At 44.9% G+C, this 17720-nt stretch overlaps 1 protein-coding gene and 1 long non-coding RNA gene across 2 annotated transcripts in view; one reads left to right on the top strand and one right to left on the bottom strand.

The window, feature by feature from the left end:
• MXD1 (MAX dimerization protein 1) overlaps nucleotides 1–5831 on the top strand; it is a 28702-nt gene extending 22871 nt beyond the window's left edge. Inside the window, exons 4-6 of the mRNA XM_007521247.3 lie at nucleotides 1172–1286; nucleotides 2898–3057; nucleotides 3294–5831. Coding sequence (XP_007521309.1) covers nucleotides 1172–1286; nucleotides 2898–3057; nucleotides 3294–3481 — 463 coding nt within the window. The 3' untranslated portion in view covers nucleotides 3482–5831. The remainder of the gene's footprint in view (nucleotides 1–1171; nucleotides 1287–2897; nucleotides 3058–3293) is intronic.
• The window catches only part of LOC107522404 (uncharacterized), a 233694-nt gene that overhangs the window by 3279 nt on the left and 212695 nt on the right, over nucleotides 1–17720 (bottom strand). The window contains exons 9-11 of the long non-coding RNA XR_009548925.1: nucleotides 8991–9115; nucleotides 6754–6807; nucleotides 508–563 (exon numbers count right to left, since the gene is read on the bottom strand). This is a non-coding gene — a long non-coding RNA (uncharacterized LOC107522404). The remainder of the gene's footprint in view (nucleotides 1–507; nucleotides 564–6753; nucleotides 6808–8990; nucleotides 9116–17720) is intronic.

The following is a 17720-nucleotide window of genomic DNA, read 5'->3' as shown; positions in this document are numbered from 1 at the left end:
TCCCCAGATCTGGAGTGGGTGCTGTACTCGAGTTTGTCAGGGCTTGGTGAGCCCTTGGAGAGTGTGAGACTACTCCTTTATGGGGGGGGGGGGGTTCAGAATAATTATAATAATAAGAAGAAGATGAATCCAGACATGAGACTGAGATAACAAGAAAGTCATCTTTCATCTGTTTATCCCCACAATAGCACATATCATGTGCACTGTTTGATGTCTTGCTTTTCTTAACATTTCTGAGAGCTCTCTTCCTACCGCTATATAGAATACATGCTCATTTGCTTTTTACAGCTGCATAGTAATCCACTGTATTGACATACCACACTTTAAACAGATTACTACTGATTGCCATTTGGGTTGTCTCAGTCTTTGTTATTACAAAGAAAGCTATAAGAATCCAGCATAACGCTGCCATTCACATGTGAAAATATTTATTTGTGGCAATGTTATGATCATGATATTAGTGGTACTAAGCAGGGAATAAGGATTATGGGTTAAAAGGATTCTCACCTTGGCATGCCATTATTTTCTGAATTTGGATTATCTGTCAGTCTTAATGAAGGAACCTAAAAAAAGACAAAACAAACAAAAAATGCCTTAATAAACGTACCCAGTGTTGGGTATTCCTGTATTATAGATTCAAGAAAACTTTTGTTCTTTTTCTTACTCAAACCAGAGTTATCTTCTTTTTTCCTTTTTATTTGATAGGACGGGATATAGGGAGACTCCTACAACACTGCTGGTGAAGCTTCCCTCTAGCAAGTGGGGATCAGGGGCATTAACCTGGGTCTTTGCACATAATAATGTACACACACCTAGTTGTCACTGCCTGGCCCCTCAGAATTGTCTGGTTTCCCTTTCTTTCTTTCTTTCTTTCTTTCTTTCTTTCTTTCTTTCTTTCTTTCTTTCACCAGAGCACTGCCCAGCTCTGGTTTATGGTGGTGTGGGGGATTGAACCTGGGACTTCAAGAGCCTCAGGCATGAAAGTCTCTTTGCATAACCATTATGCTATCTACCCCCACACAGAATTGTCTAGTTTCGAAAGATGTTTATTTGGCAAGAGGTCATTAGGACATTTACCGTCATTGGGTCTGTACAATTTTTTTTTTTTTTTTGAATCTATTCTTCTGGAGTGTGTTCTAGATTCTTAAGGGCTCTAACCTTGTTTCCACAGGCGGGCCCATCTTCGCTTGTGTCTGGAGAAGTTGAAGGGGCTGGTGCCCCTTGGGCCCGAGTCAAACCGGCACACTACATTGAGTTTACTAACAAAAGCCAAATTGCACATAAAGGTAAGTATAGTGAATAGCTTTTGGATGCTTTAGCTTCACCTATGTGAAAGGTTTGTCTGTTGTTGTGGACAGCAAATACACTATCTCCAGGACAGTGCTCTCCTCCAAGTCACTCCACCCTGCCTTGTAGCTGAATTATAGAGACCCCCAAGCTAAGCATGCTCACCTCTCAGGCACCTGAAGTGACAATCCCCCCTACTGTCCATCTGAGTGACGCCGGAAACTCAGGGTGGTCTGTCATAACTCTTGCTCCTGAACTACATAGCTGTCATCACCACCTGAAATACTTCACAGCCTGCTCTAGTCCCATCATCACCTCGTGATCACTGCTACAATAAACTACTCAGAACTTTACCTGCATTCCTCTGACACTACCCACCCCCCACACACACACAGTTGTTGTCCATGCTTCCAGAAGAGAGTCCTCCCAAAACTCAGTCAGCACATCACCCTGTTTACAGTTGTTTGACAACACATTGTCAGCAGTCCTGCCCCGAGCTCTGCCTGGCCTGGTCCTCACCTGCCCACGCAGCTGCATCTTGTTTTATATGCCACCTTCTCTGCTCCAGCCCTTCTCCCACTCACCATACACTTACCACGGGGCCTTTTTCCATGCTGTTTCCCCTTCACCCAGTAAACTTCTTGTCATCCTTCGGCTCTCAGCACTAGCTCCAGGAAACTTTCCCTCACCTGATCACCTCCTTCCTGTGAAAGGTGGTCCTGACCGTCAGTATTGCTCTCAACACTTGGCACTTGACTGTGGTTTGTGTGACTATTGAGTTGTCCCCAGCACCTCCCAGAGCATCTGGCACAGACAGACTCACCCTTAGCATGTAGCCTGATGAGGAAAGGGCAAGGGACTTGTATTCAAATGGAGAGCCGCGGTCACAGTAACTGTTAGTGTGTTTCCATAGTCAGCCATTTCTACACAGATCTTATTCTAATTATGATTGTTAGCTTGAATGTGTGACAGTCCTGGGGGGGGGGGGACAAAAAAAAAAACCTCTGTTTAAAGTAAAATAACCACAATTAACCAATCTTATAAATTATCTGACTATGAGAAGTTAAAAGGACAGATTCATAAAACAGTTCTTTGGAAATGTTTTCTAAGCTCTTTTGTTGGACAATTTGGAATCAAAAGGGACTGTTATTTCCTGCTAACAAACAGAAGTTAATTGAGAGTTGGCATGAAACAAAAAAAGAGCTTAGATAATTGGGACATGTATTTGAATAAACATTTTTAAGTGGCAGTGTGTTTCCTAAGCTCCCATCCTAAGTAGTGTTCCAGTTCAGGCAGACTGGGTATTAAGGGTTTCACTGCAGACAGGGGAGATCTTGTGGTCATTTTTGTATTAAAATTGAAAGGTGCCAGGATGCTAGAACCCCTGTGATGGTACAAGTCCTCACAGTGTGTTGATACTGAAGAAGTTAGATGAAGACAGGAGTCGCTGACCATTTAGCTTCTTGTCTCTCAGAAACTTCACAAGAGGCATAGAAAATGGCATCTCTACAGAAAATTGGCAGATTTCACTTTGAGAGAGGAAGGTGCAGGGAGACTGCCAATTTTGAAATCTGCCTGTGGGTTCCAATAGCTACCCCTTTGACTTGCAGAAACTTGAAGATTGTGACAGAAAAGCCATTCACCAAATAGATCAGCTTCAACGAGAGCAGCGGCACCTGAAGAGGCAGTTGGAGAAGCTGGGCATTGAGAGGATACGGATGGACAGCATTGGCTCCACAGTCTCCTCTGAGCGCTCGGACTCCGACAGGGGTGAGCCTCTCTCCCTGAACCCCTCAGTCCCCCTCCCCTTTCCTCCTGCATGCACCAAAGACAGAACAGAGAAGGAATGTCAAATTTGCTTGAGACTTTAGTGTGTGTGTGTCCCCCAAGTCAGCGCCATGTCCAAAGTGGGGTTTGACTGGATCCACTTTCATTTTTGACCTGAGTTTGCATTTCCTGAAGAAGCCTTCACCAATGTCTCCCCCACCCCCCTTGTCTTCCTACAGAAGAAATTGATGTTGACGTTGAAAGCACAGACTATCTCACCGGGGATCTGGACTGGAGCAGCAGTAGCGTGAGCGATTCTGACGAGCGGGGGAGCATGCAGAGTCTCGGCAGTGATGAGGGCTACTCCAGCTCCAGCATCAAGAGGATAAAACTGCAGGACAATCACAACACCTGTCTCGGTCTATAAGACAGTGGTTGCCTTGGCTGCTTCCTGGATGGTTCTCCCTGTCGGATCTGATTAGGTAGTGTATTGGACCTGCCCACAACTCCCTTGCACGTAAACATCAGTGTACCACCTTTATCAGCTTTGTAAGTTTGGGGAAGTGCTCAGAATTGTGGGTTTCTGAACGCACCCATTAGCTTCTCTCTCCGTGAAAATTTGTCTCTGAGAGACTGTACATTCCAATCAATTTGAAGCACCTAAGAATTCTTAGACCAATAAGCAACTTTCACAACTCAGCAATCCCTCTGCCCCTTCTTTATTCCCCCAGGCCTTTCATAAAGCTTTCTGGCTTACTGTGTTACTTACCTAGTGGAAATGTACGAATGTGTATATACTTAGGAAACTGAAGGAAACAAACTTTTAAAGTTGAGATCCTGATCTCAGAACTCCAAAGTAAGCTTTGAAAGTGGCATTGAAGAGCACTTACCCATGGACCTTACCCCGTGAGGAGTCAGGAATACCTCCAGAAAACATGCTCCTCACCTGTGCTAACTCCCCAGCCCACATGTGGATGGGCACAGTGTTTCTCATTTAAAAACGAACACCTTGATAGCGTGTCTTTGGGGTTTCACAGTTTATCAAAGTTCCAACCTTGTTTGTTCTCACAAACAAAGCGGTACAATCTTTTTTTTTTTTTTTTTTTTTTGCAACATATTTAGGACCGAGTTATATACTACTATTCCAAGGCACAGTTTCCCTTTCAAAGTTTGTTATGCTACTTGTCTCTGGAACATTTTTTTTCCCTACCTCAGAGATAAATGAGATCTCCATTTCCCACTAACACAAAGTGATTATGCCTCTTTTTTTTTTTTTCCAGAATAAGTGACATTTGGTCCAATTCTAATCTATTTTCCTATGTAACTTTCAGCAATAACTGAGCTTTGACACTAGTTGAGCTAGTGTTCATCATCAGTGAGAGGAAAAGCCCATATCTCTGCTCTACTGCAGGTGGACAGGAGGGGATGGCACAGTGTTACTAAAACTCCTCTCCTTTTTGGACTCACCCAGAAACTTCTTTATGGAGGCTTTCGGGTTGATAGTTTAAAAGGCTGATTTTTCTTTTTGCTTATGATTTCTCCCTTAAGTGGTCTCCCACTTTGTAGCATTTTTATTTAAGCTAAAACAGAGCACATGTATATGTACATAAGACACATTAAATCTATAAATACTATTTATTCATTTTATATAAACTAATGTAATGGAAAGTAAATTCTTATGACTTTGTGCTTTTATAGATGTTCTAGAAACTTTGTATGTAGGAATATACAAAATTGGTTCATTTCCCTTTAATATTTTTGCATTCATATTTTTGAGGTCTTGATTATTTTCAGCCTCTGGCAGAATTTTTTTATCATAGAATTTGAACCATTTGTAAAAAACCTGTGACACTGAAAACAGTTATGTGTCACAAGTGATGAGAACATTCCTAAAATCCACAGACGCACTGCAACCTAAGGGCTCAACAGCTGAACCACTAGCTGGTGGGACGGCCGCCCAGTGCGCCCTGCCCACCTGTGGCTGCCAGCTCTTCACAGCCTCACCCCTCCTCCAGTGCCTCCACCTTCCACACTAGAATTAAAAATCCAAATGCATTCTAACTGAAAGCTCATGCTATACATCAAGAGTAAGTCTAGTCAAAAAGCAAGATCACTTTTTTTTTTGGGGGGTGGTGGTAATGATTTCTTAATGTACTAAAAAAATTAATTGGAAGTTTAGTAGATTCCTAAGTGATTCCAAAGTCATCTGTAATCCTTCTGTTTTCGTTTTGTTCTGTTTTTCCTTCATTTCAGCTTTGGGTGGGGGGAGGAGCAGGCAACACAAAGGATTTTTTTTTTTTAACTGTTGGAATCCTTTCCAATTACCAGCTGAAGATTTGCACTGAAATACAACTTGTATGCCTTTTGCATTTTTAAAGCTGGCTTCCTTCCTGAATTTAAGCAGAATGATAGTATTCAAAGAGCCAGCTCAGCTTGTAACATGTTTGAAAAAGATATATCTGCACTTTGAGGTCCCTTTCCTATTGCTATTCTCACTAGACCTCACGAACATTTTGTTTTATTGCAACTTTCAAGCGCCTCACAAGTCCACATTGCTGGATCGCATCAGAAATGCAAAACTTTGGGAAGAGCTTGTGGACTTGCTCTGGGGGAGGGAACAACATTGTGTCTGCTTGTTTAATTTAGGAATACAGCATCTCAGAGATGTTATTTTCTGTGTTTTAATTGTTGTGCCTTTGAGTTAAACTACATTGTTGTCTTTTGGTTGAAATATGAAATGTACTGTCCCAATATAAAACAGTAATTATTTGACCTTTGCACTGTTTGTCTGGTCCTTTTCAATTTGATTGCCTATAATTGTGGAACTTGATAGAGCTATATTTTTAATGCACTTGTGATAAACTGACACCAGGGTTAGACTTTACATTCGAAACTCAATGTAGACTGAAACAGCATGCTAGACAGGCTTCCTTCTTAACCAAAACTTCAACTTCAGGACCAGCAAACTTACTTGCCCAAGGCAGCTAATCCCTTCCCCAGGCGGCTGATCACAGCCCTGACTTGCCAATCTGTCTTCTCATTCACTGAGCCACCAGCGTGACTGTTCAGAGCTGTACAGTCTTTGGTTGTTTTGGATTTTTTTTTCAGTTTTTTTTTTTTTTTTTTTTAGCAAAATAAAAAACCTTTCTACTAGGGTTGTTTGGGGGAGGGGAGGGGCAAAGCTATAAACCTAAACCCTAGCCTTTAAAATTTTGACAATTGTACGTAAATATAGATGTGTATAATATAGGCACATGCATATTTTTATGTGAAAGTTGATATAAAAACTAAAGACAAACCTAAACTACTCTTATTGATACCTTATGATACAGATGGGTCAATAAGAGTATGTAGTCCAACTTTAATTCCATGCAGTGAATAGATGTGTGCGCTTCTGTTAACAGCCTAAAAAAAAAACCCTTGCTTTCCATGCCTTGTTGGAAGCACCCAGGATTTTCTGGTTTGGGTTTTGTTTTCTAAGCAGAGCTCTTGACTTCAGGATGCCAACAGTGACTGTGGCTCCGTTCTCCAGCCACAGGCCTGATACTAGAGCATCACAGTTTTCAACAACACGAAGTGCCCCCCCAATTCCAAATTCCAGTGTTGACTCAAAAGCAGCCACTTACGTGGACTCCTCCCTCCCCCCCATAGGCCCTTCCCTTTGGCCTCTACTTTTCCTTCAAAAGAAATGAACATCACCTGAGTTTCCAGTAGGTTTCTCTTCTCTGTCCCCAAGGTGGACAAGAACAGATCCTAAGGTGTGAAAGGAGCAAAATTTTGGATTAGGTAGAATTGTGATGCTGAAAACAGCTGTCTAGCAATATCTGAGGACTTGTTAGTGGATTTTTTTCCTTCTTGCTTCTCCCTTTTAAAGAAAAAAAACTTATTTTTGAAAAGCATATTATATACATACATATATATGTATACACACATACACATTTAGAGTTTTATACCATACTATAGTGACAAGAATACCACTTTCGTTGTGCTTTATAATCTATTCCCCCCCAAATCGTGGTCATTTCCTATTTTCCTAAGCTTCTTTGTCTTCTCCTCTTTACCTTGTCCTGTGTGTTGAACACCAGAAAGTCAAAGGCTGCAAGGTAATTTCCCGCATGTCAACCTATTATTTTTCTGTGTCTAACTCTTGAATGCAGTATGTTTAGGTAGCTGGCTACTCCTGACTTCAAAATCCTTCCTGGGAGAAGATGACAAGAAAGATCTTTTTAGATGAGGTGGTTTTTATCATTATGCATGATCAGATCTCAGTAGACTGTGGAATATTTTGTTTTTGAAAATACCTTGGGGGGGTGCAATATAATTTATCATGATTTTGTTCATTAGTATTTATGACATGGATGATTTTCTAATACTATAGTCTTCTGAAAGAAGAAGCAACTATCTGACACTGATAAATTCAGCTACTGAACAGCTGAAGAAACTGAGTATCTTTGTCTTCTCTCAAAATCATAAAATGAGAGTTAAGGCACCTGATTCAAAGATTTATCCAGATTTTTTATTTTGATTTTGTGTTCTATCTGGGAGGGGGCAGAGTTTGAGGGGGGCATTCTTTGTTTTAGCTTTTACCTGAAAACCAAACTTGCCTTTTACCCTTTGCCCCTAGAATTGGTGCTCTGGAAATATTGTTGGTGGGGCATCTTCCTAATGGTAAACAGCCTAAAGAGGGAGCATCAGGTGAGCGTGTATGAGATTTTGTTTCCAGATGTTTATTTCTTTATGTAAATATGATGCCAATGTAAATCCTGTGTCAAGACATAGAGAATGGTGCTTTTTACTACAGTTAGCACATGCATTTTTAGAACTACATGTTTTAGAGGATCTTTGCTGTGTATATGTAAACTCTGTATTGTTCAACCGTTAACAAATAAATTATTTCATTATTAAACAAAGTCTGGTCTTCCTGGTGTTTCTTACCCCATTTAGTCCCTCATAATGTTGACCTACAGAGTTGACTTCAGCATATTTTTCCCCCCAGGGCACTGATCAACTCTGATTTATGGTGGTGCAGGGGATTGAACCTGGGACCCTGAAGGTTCAGGCATGACAGTCTGTTTGTATAACCCTTATGCTATCTACCCCTGCCCAGACTTCAGCACATTTCTGTCATGAAAAACTCACTTTCCCAAAGTTCTTAACCCTGGGATTTTGTGGTAAGAATTTAGATCATGGTGGGGGGGGGGGTAGATAGCATAATAGTTATGCAAAGAGTCTATCTTATGCAAAATAATAACTAATAGTTATACAAAGAGCTCCAAAGTTCCAGGTTCAGTCCCCCACACTGCCATAAGCCAGAGCTGATCAGTGCTCTGGTTTAAAAAAAATTTTTTTAAGGTGGGGGGGTGGTGGTCTGGCGGATTAAGTGCACATGGCACAAAGCTCAAGGACTGATGTAAGGAGGTTTGAGCCCTGGCTCCCCACCTGCAGAGGGGTCGCTCCACAAGCGGTGAAGCAGGCCTGCAGGTGTCTATCTTTCTCTCCCCCTGTCTTCTCCTCCTCTTTCGATTTCTCTATGTCCTATCCAACAACAAGGGCAACAAAAAAAGGGGGGAAAATAGCCTCCAGAAGCAGTGGATTCATCCAAGCCCTAGTGATAACCCTGGAGGCAAAAAAAAAAAGGGCGGTGGAGTGGGGACCGGGTGGTGGTACAACTGGTTGAGCACACATGTTACAATGTGCAAGGACCCAGGTTCAAGCCCCCAGTTCCCACCTGCAGGGGAAAGCTTCACGAGTGGTGTAGCAGTACTGCAAGTGTCTCTCTGTCTCTATTTCCCCCTTCCTCTCAGTTTCTGGCTGTCTCTATCCAATAAATAAATATTATTTTAAAAGAACATTTTAAAAAGATAAAGTAGATCATATGACTTCAGCTGAGCTCACTTATCAATCATAATTATTAGCACACTGGCTGCTCCACTTACCACTTCATCTGCTCTGCACTGGCTCTCCTCCGGTGGTTCCCTCTTCACTGTGATGTGTCTGCTATGTAGGCAGTGTGCTGGAATGCATGACACCAACAAGACTTCCCTGTCTGTTAGCCCATAGTCTGGAGGGTAAAATAGAGATGCTCTCAGGATTTAATGTAATATAAGTAGTTATGGAAGGGCATGCTATGAGAAGTCAAACGGTGACATTTAATGTGGGTCCTGGGGAGAAAATGGCTGAATGCTAGAAATCTTGCCAAGAAATCAAGAAACCTTGCAGCAAAAAGAGGACAGGCCGCATGCTGTGGGGTGGGAGCTGAGCAGGGAGGACACCGGGCTGTGACAGGCTTCATGTACTACACGAATCACTGAGAGGAGAATATGGTATCCAGTTTAAGATGTCCTTTCACATACTAACTACTCATGGTTGGTTTACACTTATTCATTCACTTAACAAACAGAGATTGAGTGCCTGCTCTGCGCCAGGCTCTGTCACAGAACTCAAGACCCTCGATGAATAAACCATACAGATACAAAACCCCTGCCTTCACTGAACTGTCATTCACATTTGACCCACTGGCACTCTGACCTGTCTGTCTTCTCTTGCTGCTCCAGGAGGGCACTTGTCAAGAGGAAGAAGGGGCCGGGAAGGTGGCGCAATGGGTAGGGTGCAGGTCTTGGGCTCAAACCCCAGCATATGCCAGAGTAGGCCAGTGCTCTGATCTTAAATCATTAAAGAGGAAGGAGAGAAGTGTTTTCCTTCTCCATGACTAGTGGCCTGTTAATCTTAAAAAAAAAAAAAAGCCACCTAGAAAGGTTACAAGGTTTGTTTGATGCTCTTTAAGCTAAAGATGAGGGTGTGCAGCCTGCAAAAAAGTAATAGAAGATCTGTATGGTGCTTCTGCTTGGGAAAGGTGACCTAACTTTCTCCAAAGTATAGGAGCTACCTGCTAGGCCCTTGTATAATGTGTGATTCTAGAACCCCGCTCCAGACAGGCTCCAGATTGAAACAGCAAAGAGTGAATTATTAACAACATCAAAGAAAAGCTGGTTCTCCCATGGCCTGGGGGACCCCTGTTTACTGTGGCTGAGGAGAGGAAGCGTTGAACCGCAGAGTGACAGAGACAGCACTCACAGAAAGACAGCCTCCCCTGCAAGATGACAAATTTCATTTCTAAGGTTTCCTGACTTGTTCTCCGCAGCCTGATGAATGGTGTGGTTACGCTGTCAAGGTCATGATCGACTCACAAGTACGTGTAGCACAGCCTCAGCCTGGGGGGCCACTATCACTCTCGCCTTCACAGATGAGGCTGGGGAGAGGCCCTGGCTCTGACTCCAGAGTCCCATGCTCCTTCGGCTCATTTTCTGCCAGAACTCTCAAACTGCAGTCATAACATATCTAGAGCATCTTTTCATTTTTTAAATTGATTTTTTTTATTCTTTGCATCTTTTTAAATTTTTTAATATTTATTTTCCCTTTTGTTGCCCTTGTTTTTCATTGTTGTTGTTGTTATTGATGTTGTTGTTGTTAGATAGTACAGAGAGAAATGGAGAGAGGGGGAGAGAAAGATAGACACCTGCAGACCTGCTTCACCACCTGTGAAGCGACTTCCCCCTGCAAGTGAGGAGCTGACGACTCAAACCGGGATCCTTACGCTGGTCCTTGTGCTTCGTGCCATGTGTGCTTAACACACTGCGCTACTGCCCGGCTCCCACCATCTTTTCATTTTTACACTTTTGAACTAGCTACCTTTTTCCTATACAGAGGGCTAGGTTCTGAACTGGGAATGTTCAAAACAGTCATGGACAAGCGTCACCATCCTTGCTCCTCCCTCAATCTTAACTTCCTTCTGAGTCTACTGGAAGGAACAAGCCCAACTCCAAAACCTCATGAGAGCCTTGTGGCAATGACCCTGTATGCTCTCAAAGGAAAGCAACTTATCCTGGAGTAGAAACCAGTCTTTCTGGGCCATATCTGTTTGGTTGTGGACTCTTAACATCACTACTGATTCAACCAGTATTTCTAAAATGCCTCCTCTACCTACACCTTGTAGTTCCATTGTTCAGTGCCACTTTGGCAGGCGAGAATTCTACCACTGAATCACCAGGGTACCTCAGAGCCACTATGGTTCACTTAGATGTTACTATAATCTAGACATGGAGAGCATGCCAAGGTTTCTATCGAAAGACTCTGGAATTAAGGCCCTGGCTTCCCTACTCCCGCTTGGGCTTTCCCATCAGTTAGGGGTCTACCCTCACAAGGGCCGAGGGTCCCACAGGTGAGGACTGTGCAGGAAGAATTGCTGAAGGCTTAGCACTGACCAAGTGACAAAACATCTCTGTTGCATGTGGACGTCTGGGGCTGTCACTGTGGAGGCCACACAAGGTGGATGGGGCTAATGGGTAGAGGCGAGCCCGTTGCCCAAGTTGGAAGACAGTGAGAATGACCAAGCCCTGCCAGTAGTTAGGCAGGCAGGCTCTGCCTGGCCGGAACCTTTGAGTGAAGCCAGCGGCTCTGAGGCTGAGGCAGGAACCAGCACAGGAGGAAAGGGCATGGCAGAGTGGGGACACAGGAAACACAGATGTTCACTGGGGCCCAAAGGGAAGAGTCTGGGCCTTTCCTGGGGGCAGAGGAAAGCAAGGACAGGGAAGGCTCGCAGCTCTTGTCAGGAACAGGCTTGCCTTCTAGGAGGCCCTCACATCCGGGAGAGAAGGGACAGGAGAAAAGGAGGAGCACCCCAGCTCAGTCAACCTAGATGGCAAGCCGGGTGGCCTGGAGTCAGTCAGTCTTCATCTGGCATGGAGTCCGGCAGGGGAGAGTCCCAACCTCCATCTACAGGAAAGCTCACTAAGTCCAAAACAGAAAGTCTGACTGCCCCTGCCTTGCTGCCTGTTCCCCTAGTCAGAAGAGGTTGTTACCTGGGAGCTTGGCCAGAACAGCAAAACCAAGCAGTAAGTAGATGGGCAGCAGACAGAGTGGCCCGAGAGACACTGATGGGGTCCTGGGAGACGGGTAAGTCACCAGCTCTGGTCAGATGGGCCCAAGGGTCAACACCAACTTTACTGGGTAGTGAGGGTGGGGTGGACAGGCCTGGTGCACGTGCCCCGGGGTTCTGCTGCTGTTCTCTAAAATAAGGACAGTGGGGGGGAAGGTGGTAGCGCAGTGGGTTAAGCACAGGTGGCACAAAGCACAAGGACCTATGTAAGGATCCCAGTTCGAGCCCCCGGCTCCCCACCTGTAGGGGAGCCGCTTCACAGGCGATGAAGCAGGTCTGCAGGTGTCTATCTTTCTCTCCCCCCTCTGTCTTTCCCTCCTCTCCCCATTTCTCTCTGTCCTATCCAACAACAACAACATCAGTGGCAACAATAACAACAACAAGGGCTACAAAATGGAAAAAAAATGGCCTCCAGGAGCAGTGGATTTGTAGTGCAGGCACAGAGCCCCAGCAATAACCCTGAAGGCAAATAATAATAATAGTAGTAGTAATAATAATGACAATGATAGAACTTTCTCCCCAGAGCTGTTGGAGGGATTGAGTGAGAGCAGGTCAGTGCCTGCCACAGGGACCACTGCCATTGCACTAGCAAGGACAGAGAGGCTCCAGCACCAGACTGGAACACACCTTAGGTTTTCAGAAGGCAGAAGTGTGACACTCAGAAAAGAAAGTGGTCTAGAGGGGAAAATTACAGTGCGGGCAGGGAAGTGTCTGAATATGTCATCCTGACTATGCTATTTAGACAATAAAATAGAGGGCAGGAAGTGGTTAAACTGAAAGGGGGGGAATAGAAAAAAATGTATTGTGGCCAGCAATGGGGGTGGGGGAGGAGGCCTTTTTCAGGTGCTAACTCACTCACCTTGGTAGAGTTCAGAAAGTCTAAACAAACCCTACAGCTCCTCCAACCCCCCAGGGCAGCTCAGCTTTCTCTAAAAAGAAGCCAGGCAGTAGAGGGGAGAAAGAGAGAGAGGGAGGGAGACAGAGAGAGGCACTTGCTCAAAATTGTATAAAGAACACAAGATGCCTTCAGTCCCAGCATTCACACACAAATAAACAGCAAATGTAGAACAAAGCAAACGAGTGCTCCAGCCCTAGTCAATCAAACTAGCACCTCACGCTTCTGAACTCTGAGCAGCTTCAGAGTTTTTGACAGTTCTCTGCAATTTTGCCATTTTGGTCCAATACAGATTAGCACAGCTCATGGAACTGCAAAGGGGCCAGAAGAGGCTCCAGAGGACATGGGTAATGAGAACAGGACCTTGGTAAGCACTCATCTCCCTTCACCACAAGTAGATCCTTTCATGTTGGGCAAAACAATCTTTCAAAACCCAGCGCAGCAACCCCATTGTCCCCCCCCCCCAAGAAGAATGGGTGTGTCTTTACCTCAGGGCAACTGAATCATCAAGCTGATCATCTTTTTCTTCTTGCTTTGGCTGCCAGGAAGCTCAGTGTCAAATATACACACCTCACCTTTAGTAATCACTCCAGATACTGTGGTTTGTATATTTGTGTTCCATAACCTTTTATTTCACCTTGAATTTTTTTAATACTTATTTATTTTCCCTCTTGTTGCCCTTGTTCGTTTTTTATTATTGTTGTTGTTGTTGTTATTGATGTCATCATTGTTAGATAAGACAGAGAGAAATGGAGAGAGGAGGGGAAGACAGAGAGGGGGAGAGAAAGACAGACACCTGCAGACCTGCTTCACCGCCTGTGAAGCGACTCCCCTGCGGGTGGGGAGCCGGGGGCTCAAACAGGGATCCTTACCCTGGCCCTTTCGCTTCACACCATGTGCATTTAACCTGCTGCGCTATCTCCCGACTCCCCATCTTGAAGTTTTTTAATACTATGTGTTGGAGCTGGGGAAGGACTCAGTAACAGACTGCAAGCATTGCTTGGCTAGGACTTGGATTTGATCCCAGCACCACATAAAATGGAAGAGTGATTCTCTGGTCTGTCTCACATAAAAGAAATTGAAAAAAAACAACAAACAAAACCGCTGTAGAGATAGCATAATGGTTACGCAAAAGACCAGGGTCCCAGGTTCAATCCCCAGCACCACCCTAAGCCAAAGCTGAGCACTGCTCTAGTCTGTGTCTTTCTCTCCGTATGACTTTCTCTCTCATTAAAAATATTAATACTAATAATAAAATATTTAATAAAAAAAGAAATTGACAATATAGACTACTGGGGCCAGAGAGATACCTCACCTGGGAGGCTATGAGCCTTACTGTACACAGAGCCGAAGTTTGAGCCCTAGGATCACAGAGGAGGTACAATGGCATTAGAGAAAGCTCAGCACTGTGGTGTCTCTCCCTTTGTCTATCTCTCTCTGATTGAAAAAAATAATGGCCTGGGAGCAGTGAAATCATACATGTGCAAGGTCCTGGCTCTGCAAAAACCAGAAATTAAAAAAAAAAAGTACCCATAGTTATTTATAAAAAGTAAGACCTTTTTAAACATACACACCGGTGGAAGCCATCTCACATCGACCCCTGTAGCGAGCGAGGAGCCTGTACAGTGAAAAAAGCCAGGCTCTTTGGCAAAGGGAAGTGGATTGACTAACAGGGTGAGGCGATGGGCCGGAAAGTAGAGAGGGAAGGTGAGTGTGGTTGCTTTTTTAAGAAGAGGGAAGAAATTTGCCCTAGCACAGAAGGGAGCTGCCTCAGGGCTAAAGGTAATCCTGACTTGCCCGCCATCTGTCTGTCTGTGGAGCCAGGGGTTTCCGCTGAGGCAGAGGCAGTGCTGACCTGGGCCTGAGTCACCTGCCAGGATAGGAGGGGGACACCAGACAGGGCTCTGGTGGCTCTGGAGAGGAGGTTGGTGTTTTTCCACCACTGGCCCACTGGAGGCAGTGGGCTCTCTCCTTGCTGACAGAACTCTGTCTGTTTCACCTGTGAGGCAGCTGGCTCCTTATTATTGCCCGCCCTTCTCTTGGTGACTATTTCCTAACTTGTTTGTTCCAATAAACTTTATAAAGCCTTTGCAGCTGTTTGCTTCTCTTTCCCAGATCCCCTCCTAAGCAGTTATCACTGCTCCTCCAAGTGATTTTTAAAAGTAGTTTACTTGCAAATGTCAGAACTTTATTAACAAATAAAGTTAATGGTGGCCCATCTGAAGCTGGATTATGGGCCCAGGCTGACCTGCAGGAAGGGACACCCATTTCCAGGGGGACAGAGATGGTGTAGTCCCCACATCTGGGGGCAGCCCTGAGGTTAGGAAAAGGATACTGACAGATGCCTGATGGGATCAGGATCAGAGTTCATGCTGGAAGGGAGTCACCAGGACCAGGTCCATGGAGGGTTTAGCCATGGAAGGGAGTCACCAGGACCAGGTCCATGGAGGGTTTAGCCACCCGTGCTGTCTGCCACCTGCTTGCCAGATGGAGGCCCGCCCCTGTCAACTGGGCTCCCAGCTGAGTCAGTCCCCAAACTGCAGGGACCCCTGATTTGCCAGGGCAGTGAGGCCACCCACCCAGCAGGCTCAGACTGAAGGTAGCGCTGATCTCAACAAGCCCTTGCTTGCTCTGCTCCTCCACCACACTCTCCACAGTGCCCCACCATCCTTGCTATTATGTGTGCATGATTCCACCGCTCCTAGACCAACTTTCATTTAGAAAGAGATGCAGAGAGAAAAATGAGAGACACCACCACATCAGAGGTTCCCACAGTGCCTTAGCACTCCCATGTGGTTCCATGGCTCAGAACTGGGTCACATGGCAAGACAGGTACCCAGAGAGATATCTCTTAGCTCTATCCTACCACCATTTTTTTTTTTTTTGCTACCAGGGTTATCACTAAGACTATTTCTGCACAATCCCACTGCTCTTGGTGGGCTCCCCCCCACCCCCAACACACACACTTTAGATAGAAAGTGAAAGAGAGAGGAGAGACAGACACCATAGCATGGCTTTACCAATTACATAGCTCACCCTCATTCATGGGGGTGGGTGAATGAGCTGGGGACCCAAACCCTGGTCCTCTCTCTGCTAGAGTGTGCATTACTGGATACACTCACTCCTGGCCCCTCCAGCACCTTGTAAACACACCTGTCTGACCTCAGCCTTCTTTGCCAACACAAAACTCTCCTGTGGAATCCCATGTGCTCAGTAAACATCTGGGTCTGTGCAGAGGCGAAGACCCACCTGTTCTGACCCCGCCCATCCTCCTGGCCTTGCTCTGTCATAAAATTATTTATGAATAAGGCTTCTGGGGGCTGGGCAGCATTGCACCTGATTAAGCTCACATATCACCATGTGCAAGGACCTGGGTTCAAGATTCCGCTTCCCACCTGCAGGGTGAATACTTGATGAGCAATGAAGCAGGTCTGCAGGCGTCTCTCTCTCCCTTTCTCCCCCACTATCTCCCCTCTCCTTTCAATTTCTTTCTGTCCTGTCAAGTAAAATGGAAAGAAAAAAAAGAAAAGGCCAATGGGAGAGGTGGATTCTTAGTGCAGGCAATAATCCTGGTAGCAGTACAAAAAAAAAAAAACCTTATGGCTTTTGACAGGCCAACAATCCAGTGAAATAGCCCCAGGAATAAGGTATTTACAAGACAAAAACTTAACAGTCAGGTTCTAGGCATTCTGCATATCAAAAGATAAGGCCTCCACACCTAGCAGTTGAATGGGACAGAAATTAGCCCTTGACAATCAGGGTGGTTAAACACATTCCTTTTCCCTATTTTCCCACAGACCCAGTTTTTTGTTTTTGTTTTTGACATATCTTTTTTTAAATATTTACTAATTAATGAGAGGGATAGGAGGAGAGAGAAAGAAGTAGACATTACTCTGGTACATGTACTAGTGGGGATCAAACTTGGGGCTTCCTGCTTGAGAGTCCAGTGCTTTATCCACTGCGCCACGTCCTGGACCACCAGACCAAGTCTTCATCTAGATGTATCTAAGGAATACACTCTGGGGGCCGGGCAGCGGCGCACCTGGCTGAGCGCACATGTTGCTGTGTGCAAGGGCCCAGATTTGAGCCCCTGGTCTGGCTCCATCTGCAGGGGTAAAGCTTTACAAGTGGTAGAGCAGGGCTTCAGGTGTCTCTCTGACTCTCCCTATCACCCCTTCCCTCTCAATTTCTCTCTGTTTCTATCCAATAATAAATAAAGATAATAAAAAAAAACATTAAAAGAAAAAGAAAAAAAGGAATACACTTTGGCCTAATGGAGGCAGTGGGCTCTCTCCTTGCTGAAAGACCTCTGTCTCACCTTTAAGACAGATGGCTTCTTTTTACTGTCCACTCTTCCCTTCTCTTGGTGACAGTTTCCTAACTTGCTTGCTCCAATAAACTTTATAAAACCTTTGCAGCTGCCTGATTCTCTCTCCCAGATCTCCTGTGCATGGCTGGCCAGAAGGCAAATACGTCTTCAGGACTCAAGTTCCTCCTGTCACTAGGCTAGCAGTCTGCTCCCCAAACACCCACGGCCTTTGCACATGCTAGGCCTTCCATCTGGAACACCATCCCCTACACACACACACACACACACACACACACACACACACTCATGACTTGTTGCCTCACTGTGTTCAGATCTCTGCATAAATGTCACCTCAGCCACAAGTCCTTCTATCCTCTCCGTATAAAATCACACACTCTCTATCACTCTCTATCCATCGCTCCAACCTACATGTATAATTTTTTTCTTATCTGCTGACATGTTACAGTTTTGTCTGTCTGGTGATAAGTGGCCCTGCAACAGCTAAACTCAAAAGTGTGGATGGAGGG

Source organism: Erinaceus europaeus, chromosome 3, assembly GCF_950295315.1.
Source record: "Erinaceus europaeus chromosome 3, mEriEur2.1, whole genome shotgun sequence".
Lineage (NCBI taxonomy): Eukaryota > Metazoa > Chordata > Mammalia > Eulipotyphla > Erinaceidae > Erinaceus > Erinaceus europaeus.
This window is presented reverse-complemented; position numbering and strand designations above follow the sequence as displayed.